At 51.0% G+C, this 16,480-nt stretch overlaps 2 protein-coding genes across 9 annotated transcripts in view; one reads left to right on the top strand and one right to left on the bottom strand.

The window, feature by feature from the left end:
- The first annotated feature begins 688 nt into the window (after positions 1-688).
- On the top strand, positions 689-6,377 carry Sod3 (superoxide dismutase 3). Its single transcript, XM_047566253.1, has 2 exons — positions 689-779; positions 4,887-6,377. The coding sequence occupies exon 2, from the start codon at positions 4,903-4,905 to the stop codon at positions 5,635-5,637; it is 735 nt and encodes a 244-aa protein (XP_047422209.1). The 5' UTR covers positions 689-779; positions 4,887-4,902; the 3' UTR covers positions 5,638-6,377.
- Positions 6,378-8,813: 2,436 nt separating this feature from the next.
- Positions 8,814-16,480, bottom strand: part of Ccdc149 (coiled-coil domain containing 149) — a 91,031-nt gene continuing 83,364 nt past the window's right edge. For all 8 annotated transcript variants that reach the window (XM_047566249.1, XM_047566244.1, XM_047566245.1 and 5 more), the window contains one exon: positions 8,814-13,440. In XM_047566249.1, coding sequence (XP_047422205.1) covers positions 13,007-13,440 — 434 coding nt within the window. In that variant the 3' untranslated portion in view covers positions 8,814-13,006. The remainder of the gene's footprint in view (positions 13,441-16,480) is intronic.

The following is a 16,480-nucleotide window of genomic DNA, read 5'->3' as shown; positions in this document are numbered from 1 at the left end:
CATTTTATTAACAACAATGACAACAATAGTGTTACTATTACTGTCATTGTGTATAACATATTAGTGACATTATTTACGAGAGTCAGGCATTAGGTTCACACACACGTTTAGCTCATTTGATCATCACTGTGATTGTTCAGGCTGGCCAACATCACATACCCATTTTACAGCTAGGGAAAGGGAGGCACAGGCAGGGATGTCACTGATCCAGGGAAGGGACAATGCTGGGGCTCTGCAGCCTGAGTGTGTAATCCCTGCCACACCTGATGCTAACCTCTGCAAGGTGGGGCAGCACACCTGGAGAATACACCACACACAGATGCCAAGTGCCTGTGCCCATCTTAAACACGTCAGCATCCAGAAAAATCAGTCAATAGCTGAGGAAATCGGGAGAAAATGAAAGGCCTTCAATAAAGAGGCCATTGTACACCTCTTCAAACTAGCTATTTTCTCTCTCGTTGTTAGTCCCCTGCTGTGTCTGAAGGTTACTGGCTCCTTCCGCATGAGCCAGGGAGGTCAGCAATACTTGGCAAGAGAGCCCGGGCTGGGAGATGTGGACAGAGGAGCAGGAGGCCAGGCAATTCTGCAACCAAGGACATCTGGACGCCTTTTTTCGACAGACCCAATGACCTTCTTCCCTCCCGCTGACCACTCCCCGGGCTGGGCTGGCTTTCCGGCTGGCTCACAAACCCCAGCTCTGGGACAGCCCGCATTCCTCCAGTGGCCGGGTGCTGCTTCCACTCCGCAGGAGGGAAAGTGCTCTTGGAAGAACGGGAAAGGTGGGTGCCAAGTTGGGGTTCATTCTGTTCTCCTCTGAGCGCGCCTCCTGGGAGCCGGCAGGGGGTGGGGCACAGACCCCTTCTCGGGAAAGGACTGGATCATGTTTGTGGGAGAGTAAAGACGCCTGCCCCTCAGATGGGGATGGGTCCCTAGGGACGGGGTGGGGGTAGGGGTGGGGGCAGGAGGGAGGCAACCTGGAGAGACCAGAGGCCAGAGGCCAGAGGCCAGCCCGCGAGGGCCCCAGGGTTACAAAAAAGAAATCTGATGAAAAGCCTGTCCTCTGGATGCTGCGTGGCTGGGTGGCTCCCTGAGGGAGGCCCGTACCCTACGAAGCCACCTGCTTAGGAAAGGCACACTGTCGGGGGCCTGGCCAGCTCTGGCTCAGGGCACGGACTCTTTCTAGGAGGCAGTGGAGGGATTGGAGGGATTCGAGCACACCCAAACCCCAGGAGGAGGTGGCTAGGAGAGTAGCAGGAGAAGCAGAGAAAGTGACACCGGGTCCCACCTCTGACGTGGCCTGGTGTGTCCTGTCTGCTGCAGCTTCAGGGAATGGCAGGGAAGTGGCAGCCGGCAAGACACGGGCCGAGAGGAAAATACAGACTTGGTGGCTTCCTCCGGTTCAGGACAAGCCTCCCTGTCCCTCCCTCCCCGCCCGGTAGCTTTGTCCCTGCAGACCTTGGCACAAAGCAGGCCCTCAAAAAGTCACTTGGTTGTTTGCTCTCTCACTAGGCAGGAGGCTGTTCCAGAAGGCTGAGCTTAGGTAGGGCCTCCAGGGACAGGGGATGCACAGGGTTAGAAGTAAGGAGTCTAGTGTGCCTGGGTGGGAGGAAGCATTGTCTTTTTCCTTCTATATTCAAGGGGAAACACCTCTTTAAACTGTTCACTATTACTCAGGCTTTCCTGAAAGCAAAGCCCATTGACGCACCAAACAACCTGTTTTTGCTCTATGATCTGAAGGCCCTCCAGGTGTAGGTGCTCCTGAATGGCAGGGTTGCCTCAGAACGAGGGTCCCTGCTGATGGGAGCTCCAGGCACGGTGCACAGGGATGACCCCCACTTGCCCATTTCCGAAGCTCCTCCGTCTTGGAACCTTTCCTCGACTCCTCCTCCTTCCATGGCTTCCGCAGCCTCTCTCAGCTGACAGTCCAGTTTCTCTCTGCTGGCTACCAGCTGCTGTTTGCTGAGAACTTTCCAGCACAGGCTCTGTGCTGCCTGCCCTAGGTGAAAGCTGTGCATGTGATACCTGAACCTCGGGCTCAGCGTTTAGCACAGGTGTAGCCCCGGGCAGGACACTGGCCCCTGTGTACCTCAGTTTCCTGCATGTTGGGTTTTGGATAAAGCTAGCACCTACCTCACGAGGTCTCGGGAAGGTTTAAAACAAATAGCACATGCCAAGAGGTTTCAGCCTGGCCTGTGTGTTCAGGAAGTGTCAGAAATGCCAGTGGTATATTCAAGCCTAGCAGCAAGATTCTGAGGCAGGTGCCCGAGCCCTGTTTGCAGATCAGAAAGCTGAGGCTCGGGGGGAAGCAGGCCCGGCTACACTTTGCAGTCAGGTATTTTATTCTGCTGCTCTCTATAAAAATGACAATGGCCCTTAGAGCAGAAGTGGCGGGCAGGCTGTGGATTTGTGAAGCGCGTTCCAGAGTCCATGCCTTCATCCACCGTTCTCAGTTGACCTTCTGTAACACTTATGTAAGGAAGACACACTTCATCCTGCAACTTTTTTAAAAATGGCCGGTGGAGTTGAAGAAGGCCTTGAAAGTTCAGTTGACCTTCAAGCTGGTTCTTTGGAGGCATCATTAATCCCTGTGGGCAGATTTTAAAATGTGAAAGTAGCCTGGTTTATAAATATCTCATTTAATCCTCACCATGACCGTCGGTGTTACGACTGTCCTTATTTTACAGGTAAGGAACAGGAGGCTAAGAAAGTCAGTGCCCCTATGAAGTCATAGTACAGTCACCCTCCATGTCCTTGGGTTCTGCATCTGTGGATACAACCAACTTCAGGTGGAAAGTATTCGGCAAAAAATATCGTGTCTGTTCTGAACATGTACAGACTGTTTTTCATTGTCTTTATTCTCTAAACAATATGATATAACAACCATTCACATAGCATTTACATTGGTAAATGCAGTAAGTAATCCGGAGATGACTCGAGTGTGGCTGAGCATGTGTGCAGGTTATGTGCAAACCCCACCTCTTTCTATGGAGGACTTGAGCACCCACAGATTTTAAAGTCCATCCATGGGGTGGGGCTGTTGTGGGAATAATTCCCCACAGATACTGAAGGTCAACTGTAGATGTTGTGATTGAAATTCAAATCTTTATCTGGCTCCATGATCCCTGACTGGCCCCAGAATCTTTGAGCTTTGCTTTAAAAAACAACAGCAGCAACGATCAAGTTGGCTGAATGGGAATCTCCTGGGCAGAGCCGGGAGTCTGATTCTTGAACTTCAGAATCTGGTGTGCAGCCAACACTGAGTAGCTCCGTCTCCCCTTCCCAGACAGTGCCAGGTCGGGGTTTCCAAAGGTCCATGCACCTGCTTCCCCTGGTCAGCCACAGCACCCCAGCCTCAGCAGACCGGCCTCACTTGTCCTCCATGCCTCCCCTCCCTTTGGGGCCTAGAACCCTGAGTGCCACTCAGTTTCTCCTGCTGGAACCTCAGGCATCTGCACTTGCTGCCACTCCTGTCCTCCTGCCAGGGCTGATAGGCCACGCCCTCCTCTCTATTAGATGCCTCCACTTTGGCAAAAGTTTCTGTGGTTTCTGCCCTAGTTTATTTCGACGGCCTCCTAACTGGTCTCCATCAGGCTCTCTCCATCTCTGCTTCTCTGTGTGTGTCTCTCTCTCCCTGGACTATTCCCATCCCTTTCTCTATCCTCTCCATCCCTGAAACCCAGCCTTTCTCCTTTGTCTTGTCAGATTCAGTGAGCTTTATTGTAAAATGATTTTTCAATGGACACATACCATCTGTACATATGTAATGGGATACCATACAATATTTCCATACATGTACACATTGGGTAATGTTCATATCAGGGCTAGCATGTCTATCTCCTCAATTAGCACTTCTTTATGGTGAGAATTTTCAAAATTCTGTCTTCTAGCTTGTTTGAATACACAACACTGGACTTTAAAAAACAAAGCAAACCCTCTCATTGCGCACTCCTCTGATTGAACTCTTCCACCAGCACCAGCTCCCTGGCCAATACCACCCTCCTTAGCATGGCAAAGTCATTCCCTCTGTGCCTGGCTCCAGATTCTTCTTGAGCCCCGACTGCGCCTGGTCAGAGAGACCACATTCCAGCCCCAGAATTTCCTCCAATCCCAAAGGGTACCCTTTCCCATCCTGTGGACAACCTGTTGTCCAATAGGCCATCCTACCTGGCTCTCCTGGGAAACTATCCATCTTGTGGCACCCAGCTAGAAAGTCAACTATGGTGGGAAGTCTTCTTGGAGTTCCCTAGGGAGATGGGCACGACCTCCTCTGTCCTACTCCAGGATAATATGGTGTTGGAATGACTTGGTACCCACCTGTCCCTCGCTTTTGTGTCTTCTCTTAAAAATCAGTTACATGTCTCCTATTGCTTGGTGTAGGCCTAGGTGCCGGGGACACCCAAGAAAAACCGAGTTTGTATCACCACAAACTCCAAGTCTACTGCGTGGGAGGGCACGCAGAGAGAGCGCACAGTACACGCAAAGATTAGCCCTAAGTCTAGTGGCTGTTTGCTGGAAGGATACAGAAAGAGCCAGGCAGGAGATCAGGAAGGGATGAGGACGGGGAGTTCTGGGAGGATCCTGAGTCACCCGCGCCCGTCCATGCGCCCTGAGACCCACTCCCTCCATGCCAGGGAAACAGGACCTGAAAGAACCATGATGGTTGGAGATTTCAGATGGCTGAGATTTCTCAGGTGGGGTCTCATCCTTTATAACAAAGAGCTCCTACCCCAGTGCCCACGACTCAGCAGGTCCCCGAATGCACGCTGGGTCAGGACGCCCCCTGGGAACTTGGGAGGCTGAATCTGACAACGGTGGGGGCCCTTGCGATGCGGTATTTCGAGAGACTAAGGCTTGCTCCGCCCCATCCTCGCGGGGGCGCCCCGCAGGTGTCTGACTCCGGCCATGCTGGCCTGGCTGTGCTGCTCCCTGCTCCTGGCGGCCCGTCTCGCGGACACCTGGAATGTCCCCGAGCCCGCGGGGCCCGGCTCCGACTTGGCAGAGCAGATCCGCGACACGCACGCCAAAGTGGTGGCGATCTGGCAGGAGCTCGCGCTGCGGCGGGAGGCGGGCGGCGAGCCAGCCGCGGAGCTCCACGCCGTTTGCCAAGTAGAGCCCTCCGCCTCGCTGGACGCCGCGCAGCCGCGGGTGAGCGGCCTGGTCCTCTTCCGGCAGCAGACGCCCGGCGCCAAGCTCGAGGCCTTCTTCGACCTGGAGGGCTTCCCGGCCCAGCCCAATAGCTCCAGCCGCGCCATCCACGTGCACCAGTTCGGGGACCTGAGCCAGGGCTGCGAGTCCACCGGGCCGCACTACAACCCGCTGGGGGTGCAGCACCCGCAGCACCCGGGCGACTTCGGCAATTTCGCGGTGCGCGACGGCCGCCTCTGGAAGTACCGCGCCGGCCTCGCCGCCTCGCTCGCCGGCCCGTACTCGATCCTGGGCCGCGCCGTGGTGGTCCACGCCGGCGAGGACGATCTGGGCCGCGGCGGCAACCAGGCCAGCGTGGAGAACGGCAACGCCGGCCGCCGGCTCGCCTGCTGCGTGGTAGGCGCCAGCGGCCCTGCGCCCTGGGCGCGCCAGGCGCAGGAGCACGCGGAGCGCAAGAAGCGGAGGCGAGAGAGCGAGTGCAAGGCCGCCTGAGCGCCGCGCAGCCCCGCGTGCCCATCGCCAAGGCCCGACACCTTGCGTGCCCCGAGTCCCTGCACCTGGACCCGCATGTGTCCCAGAGCCCTCCATGCCCCACGCCCCTGTGCACTGGAGAGCCCCCTCGGATACCCTAGTGTACCCCAGGACACTTCTCCCTGAGACACCTTCACGAACCCCAGACCCCTGCCACACCTGAGGCACTGCCACGTTCACTGAGAACCCCTCTGCGTCCAGAGAAAAATCCATAGTCCTAGACCCCCCCTTCTATCTCTGAGTCTCTTTGTGCCCAGAGACACCCTCTACCCTGAGGTCCCTTCCGTGAGTGCAACACGCTCACCTTTTCAATCCTGAGGGCCACCCAGGACCTCTGAGCGGCCACCCTCCAATATCTCTGAGCTCCCCCCACCCAGGCACATGGAAACAGGCCATCACTCCGAGTTCCTCCAGGTGTGATCACTTTTGACCCTGACCCTAAGCCCCCACCTACTGGCAAAGACCCCTCTCTGCCCTGAGGACCTCCTCCGCCCCCTTTTCTTTCTTCCTAGGCCTTCTGAGACCGCCCTGAGGTTTCCTAGGGGCCTCTCTCCTGCCCACCGCACTCCTGCAGTGCCTCCCTGTTGGGTCTCCCCACCTTGGCCTGCTGCTGTCTCCCAGTCAGCCTCAGAGAGCTGCTCCTTTGGGGGATGTTCGGCAATTTTGTGTTGCACATTAAAAACGCAGCAATTCAATCATGAGTTGGGATTTTGGCTACTTTTTGTTTGTTTGAGGTTTCTCTTCCACATTCAGCTTTTAAAAAAATTTTTAAATTTTGATTCTTTTGAGATAGCAAAAAATATATACATGCATAATACATACATGTATATTATATATAATATAGTATATATATGTGTGTGCATGTGTGTGTGTGTGTGTGTGTGAGAGAGAGAGACACACACACACACACATACAGGCACATCCCAGATTCCTTTGGAATCCAAAGGGAAGTAAGAAAACATTTGCACCAAGTGCCCAGGTGAGTGATTTCAACACTGGAGCCACTACTGGCCTGGGTGGGATGAGGCAAGCCCCAGCTTACCTGGGCAGTGGCCTCTGAGTCTGCCTATGAGTGCAGCCTTTGGTCTACTTCCCAGATGTCCCAGTCATTGCCAGGGAAGCCATGTGACTGGGCAAGTTACAGGGCTTGGTGCTGGCATCCAAAAGTGCTGAAAGTATTGGTGCCAGGACAAGTTGAGAAGGCAAAGGGAAGCAGTGGGTTCCAAAGGCAGGCTGATTTTGATTAGGGCTAGGTGGGGGTTCCACTCCCTTTCTGAAAATTATAATCTATACACACACTAGAAGAGTCTGTGCATACACCTTCACCTACCAAGCAAAAGCACTTGTGGTAACTACCTCCTGGGGAGACCCACTCCCAACTAGATTTTCCTTTCCGGGTGCTCAAAGGCCGCTTCCATTTCTCCCAGACTCATCAGGCAGTGAGTCAAACTGAACCACAGCCAGAAACCCAGCCCCACTGGTTATTTTTGCCTCTTACTAGGACTAACTTGTTATTTTAACATCTTGCCTTGAACCCCAGTGACAACTGGAGAAAAAGGCTGGTGGCTTTGCTCCACCACCTGGCTCTTCCTGGTTTGAAATGTTCACTGGAAACTTACAGGTCAGCATTGAAAGGGTACTAGCAAACGGAGTCTTTAAATAGCCAGATCTTAAATGGACGTATTTGCCTAGATCCACAATCGAAAGTTGCAAAAATGCTGTAGCAATTGCATACGAGCACTTGAGAGGGGAATAACGCCCCCCACCCCCATCGCCCTAACTTCCTCTCTGCTGCCCAGAGAACGGTTGATTCAGGATCATCAAGGGGCTTTGGTCTGTATTTTCCCAAAGAATGCAGGTGCTTTTTAATGTCTTCTGTTCTTAATTTCCCTCTTTACCACCCTCGGTCCCTAGACAGGGCTGGAGAGACCCTCTAGCAGACTCATTCCATTTTCCTCCTGTTAATGGGAATAGAATTGGCACCTTATCCTGTGGGTCTCCAGAGTCAAGTAACAAAGAGGAATTGATAGGGAGCCAACTGATTTGGTGTAAGGGCAAAGGAATGCGGGTTTTCTTATCTGTAAAGTCAGATCCTCACACTGGATTGTTGGGAAGATTTCATCAAGTGTTATTCACTTGAAATAACAGGTGGAGAGCAGAGCCTGCTTACCTAATAAGGATCTAATTAATATCTAGAGCATTGGTTAGAGCAGTGGCTAAGGTCAGAAAAATAGCTACCTATTAATGGACTGGGCTGACTTATAAGATCATGTTATGCAACTGGAAGGATCCAGGTGAAGGTGGCTACCTCTGAGGTTTCCAAAAAGGATTTCTGCGTCCATTAAGAGGCTGACTGAGATGAACCCAGCTAACCCAGCTCGTGGCAGTGGGGGACAGAGATGAAGATGTGCCACGAAGCACAGGGCAGACATCTGGTTCTTGGCATAGAACTTTCGTGTGCCACCAAGACCGCCCATCGGACCCTGCGTGGCCTCGGGAGTCTATTTTTATTCCTTGAATCTGACAGATCTATTTTGTTAATCTCCTTATATTTGCTGTTTTGACTTCCCGGTGGCTTGCTAATCAGTTTGCCTACTTGACTCACAGGGTTCGCGTTTGTCACTGGGACTTAAACACACACTTGTTTTGATTTCTTTTTGTAAAATTAGAAGCGTTTGATGTAATGACTCTACCTAGACACAGCTGGTAAAGAGAGAATAATGTTCAAGTTTGCATAGTTTAAACACAATGTAGACAATAATTAGAAATGCTATCTTTAGATGTTTAGGATAAGCTTTTTCTCAGAATTGCAGTGAATTTTCCCCCCCAAACGGGGCTTTTTAGTGCATATACACAGAAATACTAAAAACGTAAGAAAATAGAGCAAATCAGCGAGCGCTTTGGTCAACTTGAAAGACTGCAGGAAATAAACTAACTGATTTTAGATCTGCCTTTTTCGACTGAAAGCATAAAATCTTTACATTCCCCATCTTTTTCATGACTACCAGATGATCAAATAATTTTAGGTGACAGATTGGCTAAGTTGCTACAATACGCTGGAAGTGATGCTCAGTCCCTGTGGGGAGCATAGCAAGGGAGAACAAGGCAAATAATATAATTAATCCTCAATATCAGGAAAATTATCACATTTTTATTTCAGGTAACAAAAAAGACAGAGTTGCGATACATAATGATCAGAGAATCCAATATAGCAAGGTCTGCACATGAATAGAGGCTCCTTCTTTCTTTAAATAAAAATACAAAAAAAAAAAAAAGCCAATTGTTTTAAATTTAATAGGCTATCACTGGCCTTGGCTCCGATCCCCAGATATATTCCTGAGCTCACAGATTCTCCAAATCAAACCGTTCAGCGTTCTGCAGACTTTCCCTCTGAATACAGAAGAAAAATTCTTTTAGCAAAGAGGTAATATGAAAGGTAAGACAGCATATCTGTATCTATCACTTTAAATTGCTTTCATGCTGTATCAACCTGTTTTGTTTTGTGAGCCACCATAATATCGAGAGGCAAGGCCTTCTTACTTTTTTCTGCTTCTTTCTAATTAGATTTGCTTTGAGCTCCCGTTCACATCTCTCTGATCTTCAGTTTTTTCTCTGTTCAGAAAGACATTTGGGGAAAAAGGAATATATTAAAGCAGCGAGTCGGGCTTTGACTTTTTGACATCCTAACTGGAGCTGTCTGAAGCTACCCTGGTATTACCAAGGAGGAGGACTGCTCCAAATGAAGGCTTCCAGAATGATAGCAGAGAGAGAAGGTGCTCAAAGAGAACTTTTCCGAAGAGAAGTAGGTGCCTGTCACCCACAGTGCAGCCAGAGGGACAAGGCAAACTGTCATTTTAAAGAGACAGAAAGACACCCTCAATAAGCAAGTGTCTGGTCTTTGAAATTCCTAAAAGAGGAAACAGAACTTTCCACGCCATATGATCAGCAGGGTGTAAATGCTCCCAGTGGGAGGGATTCATGGGAAAAATCACTCTGAAGTGTGAGTAACTGAGGGCAGAGCCTGGTTCTAGAACTTTGCACAGCGATGGGGATATGTGTTTGGGAGCCAGGACACAGGAAGAGGAATGAGGACGGGAAATGAAACTCGTTCCGCTGTCTTAAGGTTGCCAGTGGGAAGGAGGCTCCAGTGGGCTGAACTGCAGGGGCCATCCAGGCCCCTGGCCAGCGGACATGGGGCAAGCTGTGGGAGAAGGCAAGAGGGTGGCAGGTGGGCAGGAGGCATGTGGAACAGGAAGGAATCGGGGATGAGAAATGCCTGGTTTACAAACACCAATCCATTTCCATATGCCTTAATTAAAAGAAAGAGAAAATACCCGTATGTAAAAATCCACACCTAAAAGCTCCCGGTACTGAGCAGTCACAGGAATGCAGAGTGTGGGAAGAACCTGCGTTAGGAGACCTGCCAGATTGACTGCATCTATCCAGACTCTTCTGCATTCTGCAGGCAAGCAAGCTGGGAACGTAGCAGGACTCACCTGTGGAGGCAAACAGGTGGGAGCCTCCACCTACAGAGCAGGACAGCCTGAAGAACCCAGGGAGGAGGGGGCCAAAAAATTCCCCTCCCCCAACTCCAAACTCAAAGGTAACCAAAGACGGGCTAGACATGTGGGGCTCAAAGTCACCACTGGTGACTTCTTCTCCTGCACTTCGAAGACATGGTCTTCTTTATCTGTTATCCCTTTGGTGCTTGTGCACCTGGGGACAAGGCTCCTCCCTGATCCAGAGAGTAAATCTCCATGAATGCAAACCCATCACAGGCAAACCATCTCCTTACTAGAGACTGCTTTAGACACAGGCATGTGGCTTGGTTAGGTGGCATGTGATGATTCTGACCAATAAAATGTGGCAGGAACTGGATTCCTTGCTCTTAAAGCCCCCACCTACATATGTGGGGAGAAACTGCCTTCTGCCCTGGGACATATGTGGGAACAGGTGACACCCAGAGCTGGTGCAGCTGTCTTCTCATCATGAGGAAAGTGAAGCAGGGAGATGGAAGCCCAGCTCCCTGCTGACTTTCTGCAATGCACCCCCTGGAGGGCTGCACTTCAGAAGATCTTGTTATGCACGAGAACACCTTTCCCTTTTGTTGACATTTCCCTAAGGGTGACTTGCTGCTGAGAGAACCATGACTGAAGTGGGGTCATCTTGTGGACTGGGGGCAAGAACATAGCAGATCTTCCCAACAACTCTTAAGAAGACAGCAGACAACCACAAGGAATTGGTGACGCTCCCATTAATGTCTGAGGAACAGAAGAACCATGTTAGATGGGACATGGTGAATGGCTTGTTGGACCTGGATCCTATGTGACAGGATTCTCACTCACCTCTCCTGGCCCACTTAATAACACAAGACCCTCCCAGGCTAATTGTACCCAGAGAGTTTAAGTCATGGCTCTCTCTGTCCCCATCTCCCCAAAGCCCAGGCTCTCTGGGGTTCACAGAGCTTTCCAGTCCTGATGACATGTGTTAGAGTTTATCATCTGCCCTGCTTTCTAGAAGGTGACAAATGAGGTCAACTGTGTGTCAATACCAGAATGTATGTGTGGCAGAATTTTTGTTATTATTGTATGAAATCTGGTTGTGTTTTCCTTTGGCTCTGGGGTCCTGTGCAGTAGTTGAGGCCCAATCCTGGAAAGTTCATGACCACTGGCCTGTGTGAGCTCGGCAGATTCAGAAGCCACCTCCCCTGAGCAGGAGTTATGGGGTAGGCCTGGCGGGTAAATGATAGACTGGGACACAGAGCAGGAATGGAACACTGGGGGCTCTCAGTCAGAGACTGAGGATGTGTCCTTGTCCCCAGGAGTAACAGGGCACCGACTCGGCACCCTCTCGTTTCACAAGGCAGGCAGGTGGCCTCTGGGGAGTGGGAGAGCAGCAGCTGGAGGCCCCACCAGGAGATGAGAACCACAGAGAAGTACCGGCGGAGGCTGGCCACTGTGGATAGGTGTCCCAGCCAGGACCATGACCCTGGAACGAGCTTTGGTTTCCTTAGGCTGCATTTTCAACCTCCACTCCCCAGAGGCTCTTCCCTGCAGGAGGTGCTCAGAGGAGTGACCGTGGTGCAGAGGTGTTCTGAGCTTTGGGATCTGGCGTTGGGCCATCCTGGAGAGAGGAACCCAGCCCAGTTCGGAGAAAGGTCTATGGTCTGGTGCCTCTGCAATTCTTTGCAGCTCTGATGTCACCTGGAAAGCTCATTTTCACCCCCAAGGACAGAAGCAGGTAGGGTGGACCATTCCCTCCTTCCCCACCCTTGACCCTTATACTTGGTTTTCAGTCCTCTCCTTGGGCTGGGCTGTAGTGAAGTTATCATGTTTTCCTTACTCTGTAGGGCCACGAGCTGAGTCTTGTCTCTAAAACCCCAGTGCCTGGTGGCCCAGAGGTGGTGGCTTGAATGTTCTGAAAGAGTAAAGGGCTGCTCCAGAAAACTAGACTGGTCCATAAGCAGTAGCCCTTCCCAAGCCCCAATGGCAATAAAAGCATGTATATAGCCCACGCGGAACAGAGACACCCATCATTTCTAGCTCTAGCACTCAGCTCATCTCAGAAACAAAAAATCAGAACAACCTGGGGGCCCCCTCCCCTCCCCCTCCGGCTCCATCACTTCACCTCAGTGAATCCTTCAGACCCTGGGGCGGGAGAACCCAGTTCTGGCCGTCAGCACACCGGCCTCAACAGGGGCTGTGGATTTCAAACCAGAAGCCCAGCCTACTCAGCAGCCTAAGTCCCCTTCCACCTGCCAGTCGGTGCGTGACAGACAGTGCTGCCGGTGGGATGCCAGGAACACCCAGGCTGCGAGGTCCTCGGGGCCCTGACATGACGGAGTGCAGCCGTGGGCCCTGCGGACACATTATGCTCAATGACACCTTTCTCTCCAGCCGCCTCACTATTACCAAGACGGAGACCTGATTAAAAACCCCATCCGTTTCCAGCTCTTCCCATAATTTTGATCGACAACATTAAATGCTAATAGAAAAACATCTTATCTCTAATAAAACAAATGCTGACAGAAAGACGGATGCCGAGAACCAGCCATATGGCAGCCACGATTCCCGGGCCTGGCCGTGTTCACAGCAGCGCATCTTCGGCAGAAAGAGATGACGCTGAGGAGCTTGAGGCCCCGCATTTAATAAATCAAACGGCCTCGGCATCTCGGTACGTTCACAGTTTGCAGCGGGAGCAGAGTGTTTTCTCATTTGCACACGCGGAGGTGTTTTAGGAGAAGGCAACCTGGGCGCGCGCTCTGCCGTTTCCTGCGTTCTTTACCGTCCCTGCTGCCTCCAATGCGTCCTCACGTCGGACCCGATCCCCTTCATGTTTGCACGGCGCTCTCTGTGTCTCCACCCTCCGGGACCCCTTTGCCATCTTCCCACGTGCAATCCTCGGCGGTTGGCTGTGTGGACTCCAAGCTGTCCAGGAGAGATGTGGGTAGCTCCCCGCTGGAGGCCAGGCCCGGCAGTGACAGCCCCAGCTCGCCCCTCCGCCCCTCCGTGGGGCTCTCTCTCCTGACCCCTTCTAGTCCAGCAGCTGCCTGTTCCTTTGTCAGTTTAATTATTTCCCTTCCAAGCCTGTTTACTTCTCCTTCCGCAGAAGGTAACTGGGGTAATGAAGGATGAAAGTGCTCGCGCGGGTTCCCGGGGCTCGGATTTGCTGGGGAGTTGACAGCGGGCCTCACAGCATCGTCAGGCGCTGTCAACACCCCGGCGGCGGCACAGCTTTCATCTCCTTCTTGCTTCTGAACCTCCCCTGAAACAGAACAAGACAGCCTCAAAACTCTGGCAGCAAGCCAGCCCTCGCCCCGCCTCTCCTGCCCACCTGTCGCCCCGCAGTGACTGGCCCGTAGCCCTCCCATCTATTTGGGGCGCCACAGCCCATGGGAAACACTGGACCTACATTTAAAGAGTGACCAAGTGCTCTCGTGCTGGCTGTCACTGATGTAGGACAGGGCGCACTTGGTCACGTTCACGATCCCTCCGCATTAGGTGCGTGGCTACCTCTAGCGGGCCTCCTTGGGAGGAAACTGCATTTGGCAGCTTACGGAAGACCTGGGGCGCTTTGGTAAAGGAAGGAGGCTCTGACCGCCTTCAGGGTGAGAAGCAGGACTGTGCGGGAGCGATTTAGTGTCACCGCGCCCCTTCCTGCTGTCCATGCGCACTCTGCACTTCGATGCTTCTTCAACCTCAAATAAAAGATTACGTGCAAAAGCGGCTTCAAGGTCCCTCGCTGCGCACTGTTACCGTCCCTGAAACCTTCCCCATGTGATGGGAATTCTACAGCTGCAGCAAGAAGGGGCGGGACACAAGGGGGAGCCCTGAAAGAGCACCTGGTCCCTGCTTCCCTGCTCCTTTACTTTGTAATCAGAAGGACCTGTCTGGCCTCTGAGTGTCAGATGCAAAGGGAGGGGAAGGGCTCCCTCAGGTGCCTCGTAGACCTGATGATGCTGGGCAGCAGCTTGGTGGAGTGAGCTCCCAGTGCGAGGACATGCACTGTCCAGCTCCACACTGCTTCCCACAGCAAGCTGTTCCTAGCCCTCAGGCAAAATGGCGAGGAAACTGTACAGAAGAGCCATGGTTGGGCCTGTTTAGTGCAGGCACAGGTCCTGGTGGGGATGAAGGGCCCTGACACACTTCCTGGCCCTCTGGAACCCAGTCACAGTAGAACCCATTCTCATTGGGCTTGCCATCAGATACATGCAGGTGTGTTTTTAGGCTGCACGCTGGATGGTGGGGAGCTGCAGAACCCAGCAGGGCTGGGGAGAAATTGGAATATGTTCTAAACACGTCATTATCTTGCTTAAAACCTTTTGAAAGAGCCTTGGAGGTTCAGGACCAACTTCCACTTCTTTCACTTAGGTCCTTTGCATGGTCCCGCTTCACTCTGAAGCTTCATTTTCCAGGTTCACTCACAGGTGACCTTCCAGGTGGGTGACATACCCTTTAGGTCTCTGATGACATCGTTCAGTTTGTCCCCTCTCTAAAGTGAACCCTGCCAGCTCACATGTGGTTTGGGTGCTCTTCTGTGCTAGGCACTGAGCTAAGTATTTGACAAGTTTCACATTATTTGAGAACTATAAGTCCATGGGAATGGGAGCCTCAGCTGACTTGCCGGCCTCATTGGACACATTGTAAGCATTCAAGAATAGTTTCAAAAATAGGCCTTTAATGAAAGTATAACATGCGGGAAGATTGGACAAATCTTACGTAAGCATACAGCTCTGCATTAGCAAACTTCCTGTTACTACACCCGATAGTGGAGACATCTAACTTAGAAAGGCTTGTCTGGCTCACAGCTTTGGGGTTCCAGTCCATGACTGGAGACACCATCACTTTGGGCAATGTAGCACATCATGGCAGGAGCATGAGATGGACCAGAACAGCTTGCCTCCTGACCAGGAAGCACCAGAGAAGAGAGGAAGGGCCCAGGTTCCACTGTTCCCTTCAAGGGTACACCCCAGCGGCCCGAAGACTTCCCTCTAGGCCCTGCCTTTTAAAGGTCTCACCACCTCCCAACAGCACCTCCCTGGGGACCAGTCGTCTAACACACAGACCTTTGGGGGCCACACAAGATGTGAACTATACCAAGATCAATGCATTTTCACAAAGTGAGAATACTCATAAAACCAGAAACTGGGATGAGAAACAGAATATGATTCATCTCCAAATACTTCCTAGTGGAGTCTCCCCAGACTCCCTTCCTGGTCACTTCTCTTCTGCCAAGGGCAACCACTACCCCTGTTTAGAAGGTCCAAATCAGTTTTTCCTGGTCACTGAACTTCATATACTGGAACCTGTGCACACCAGTTTGTGTTGGCTCCTTTTGCGCTACATGATGTTTGTAGGATTTTATTCACCTCATTGTGTTTAGAAGTTGTTCATCTAAGTATACAATTTCCAACAAATATTGAATGAAAAACATTGAATGAAAACAGGCAATTCACAGAAAAAGAAATACAGTGGGCATATGAAATGATTTGTAACATCACACACAATTAATGTAATCTAAGTTACAACAGGATGTAGTTTTTCATCGTATTAAGCTGGCAAAAATTAAAGAGGTTTTACAAAACTCAATGTTGCTAAGGATACAGGGAAACAGGGCAATTTGATAAAGTAAGAGAATGAAAAGTACAAAGACTTTCTTACAGGTCATTTGGATATCATCTATCTCATCCTTAAAATCATTTGACAAAGTAATTCTATCATTAGGAATCCACCCATAGATATCAGCCTAAATATTTCAAGACATTTGTTCCTGGATGCTCAATTCAGCATTGATTTTAATAGCAGAAACATGGAAACTATCTGAGGGCTCATCAACAGGGGATTACGAACGAAAGTACTCTGTCCAGTTGTGAAATTCTTTCTAGTGGTACAGGTTGAATATCCCTATTCTAAATGCTTCAGACCAGAAGAAGTTCAGATTTTTTTTTTTTTTTTGTATTTTGAAACATCTTCCATATATAATGAGATATCTTAGAAATGGGACCCAAGTCTAAACATGAAATTCCCTTATTCCATACATACCTTCTACACAAAGGTTAAGGTTAGGGTTAGGGTTAGCGTTAGGGTTAGAGTTTGCATTTTGACTGTGACCCATCACACAAGGTCAGGTGCAGAACTCTCTACTTGTGGCATCATGTTAGCACTCACAAAGTTTCAGATTTTAGCAGGGCTTGGTGGTGAATGCCTGTAAGCCCAGTGGTTTTGCAGGCTGAGGTAAGAGGATCACAAGTTCAAAGCCAGCCTTAGCAAAATTGAGGTGCTAAGCAACTCAGTGAGACTGTCTC

Source organism: Sciurus carolinensis, chromosome 10 (genome assembly GCF_902686445.1).
Source record: "Sciurus carolinensis chromosome 10, mSciCar1.2, whole genome shotgun sequence".
NCBI classification, from domain to species: Eukaryota; Metazoa; Chordata; class Mammalia; order Rodentia; family Sciuridae; genus Sciurus; species Sciurus carolinensis.
This window is presented reverse-complemented; position numbering and strand designations above follow the sequence as displayed.